General features: G+C 47.2%; 1 protein-coding gene across 1 annotated transcript in view; it reads left to right on the top strand.

Moving 5' to 3' along the window:
- The window catches only part of LOC116073721 (sodium channel protein type 11 subunit alpha-like), a 131895-nt gene that overhangs the window by 85816 nt on the left and 45545 nt on the right, over positions 1-534 (top strand). The window contains exon 12 of the mRNA XM_031345745.1: positions 293-422. Coding sequence (XP_031201605.1) covers positions 293-422 — 130 coding nt within the window. The remainder of the gene's footprint in view (positions 1-292; positions 423-534) is intronic.

The raw sequence follows: 534 nt of genomic DNA, 5'->3' as shown, positions 1-534 counted from the left end.
GTCCTTATCACTAGGGTAGAGAGTATTGTGTTTGCCCTTTGTTGAAAGTGAATAAAACAAAGTTTCTGCAGGCTAGACTGGAGAAATGCTCATGTGTAGGAACAATGAGTGATCAAACCCTACTTCTCTGCTCTATTCCACCTGGGGCAAAGAGAACTGAATGCCTGATACGCCATTACGATATTGTGAACCTCTCCATATAAAATGCTCCTCATCTTCATTTGATGTCTTTATGAAATTTGGAGAGTGTCTACTCCCCCCTTCAGAAGGCCCACCATGCTTTCTCTTACAGCCACAACTCCTTGAGCAAACAAAACGACTGTCCCAAAACTTGCCAGTGGATCTCTTTGATGAGCACGTGGACCCCCTCCATAGGCAGAGAGCCCTGAGTGCCGTCAGTATCTTAACCATCACCATGCAGGGTAAGTTCCACATTGCTGGGAAAGCTGACTTCTTTATCTCCCTCGTCCCCAGTCCCTCCAGAAGCCCTCCTTAGAGGAAGCTTCCTGGGACCACCTCACTTGCCATCTTGCA

Source organism: Mastomys coucha, unplaced genomic scaffold, assembly GCF_008632895.1.
Source record: "Mastomys coucha isolate ucsf_1 unplaced genomic scaffold, UCSF_Mcou_1 pScaffold23, whole genome shotgun sequence".
In the NCBI taxonomy this organism is placed as follows: Eukaryota; Metazoa; Chordata; class Mammalia; order Rodentia; family Muridae; genus Mastomys; species Mastomys coucha.
This window is presented reverse-complemented; position numbering and strand designations above follow the sequence as displayed.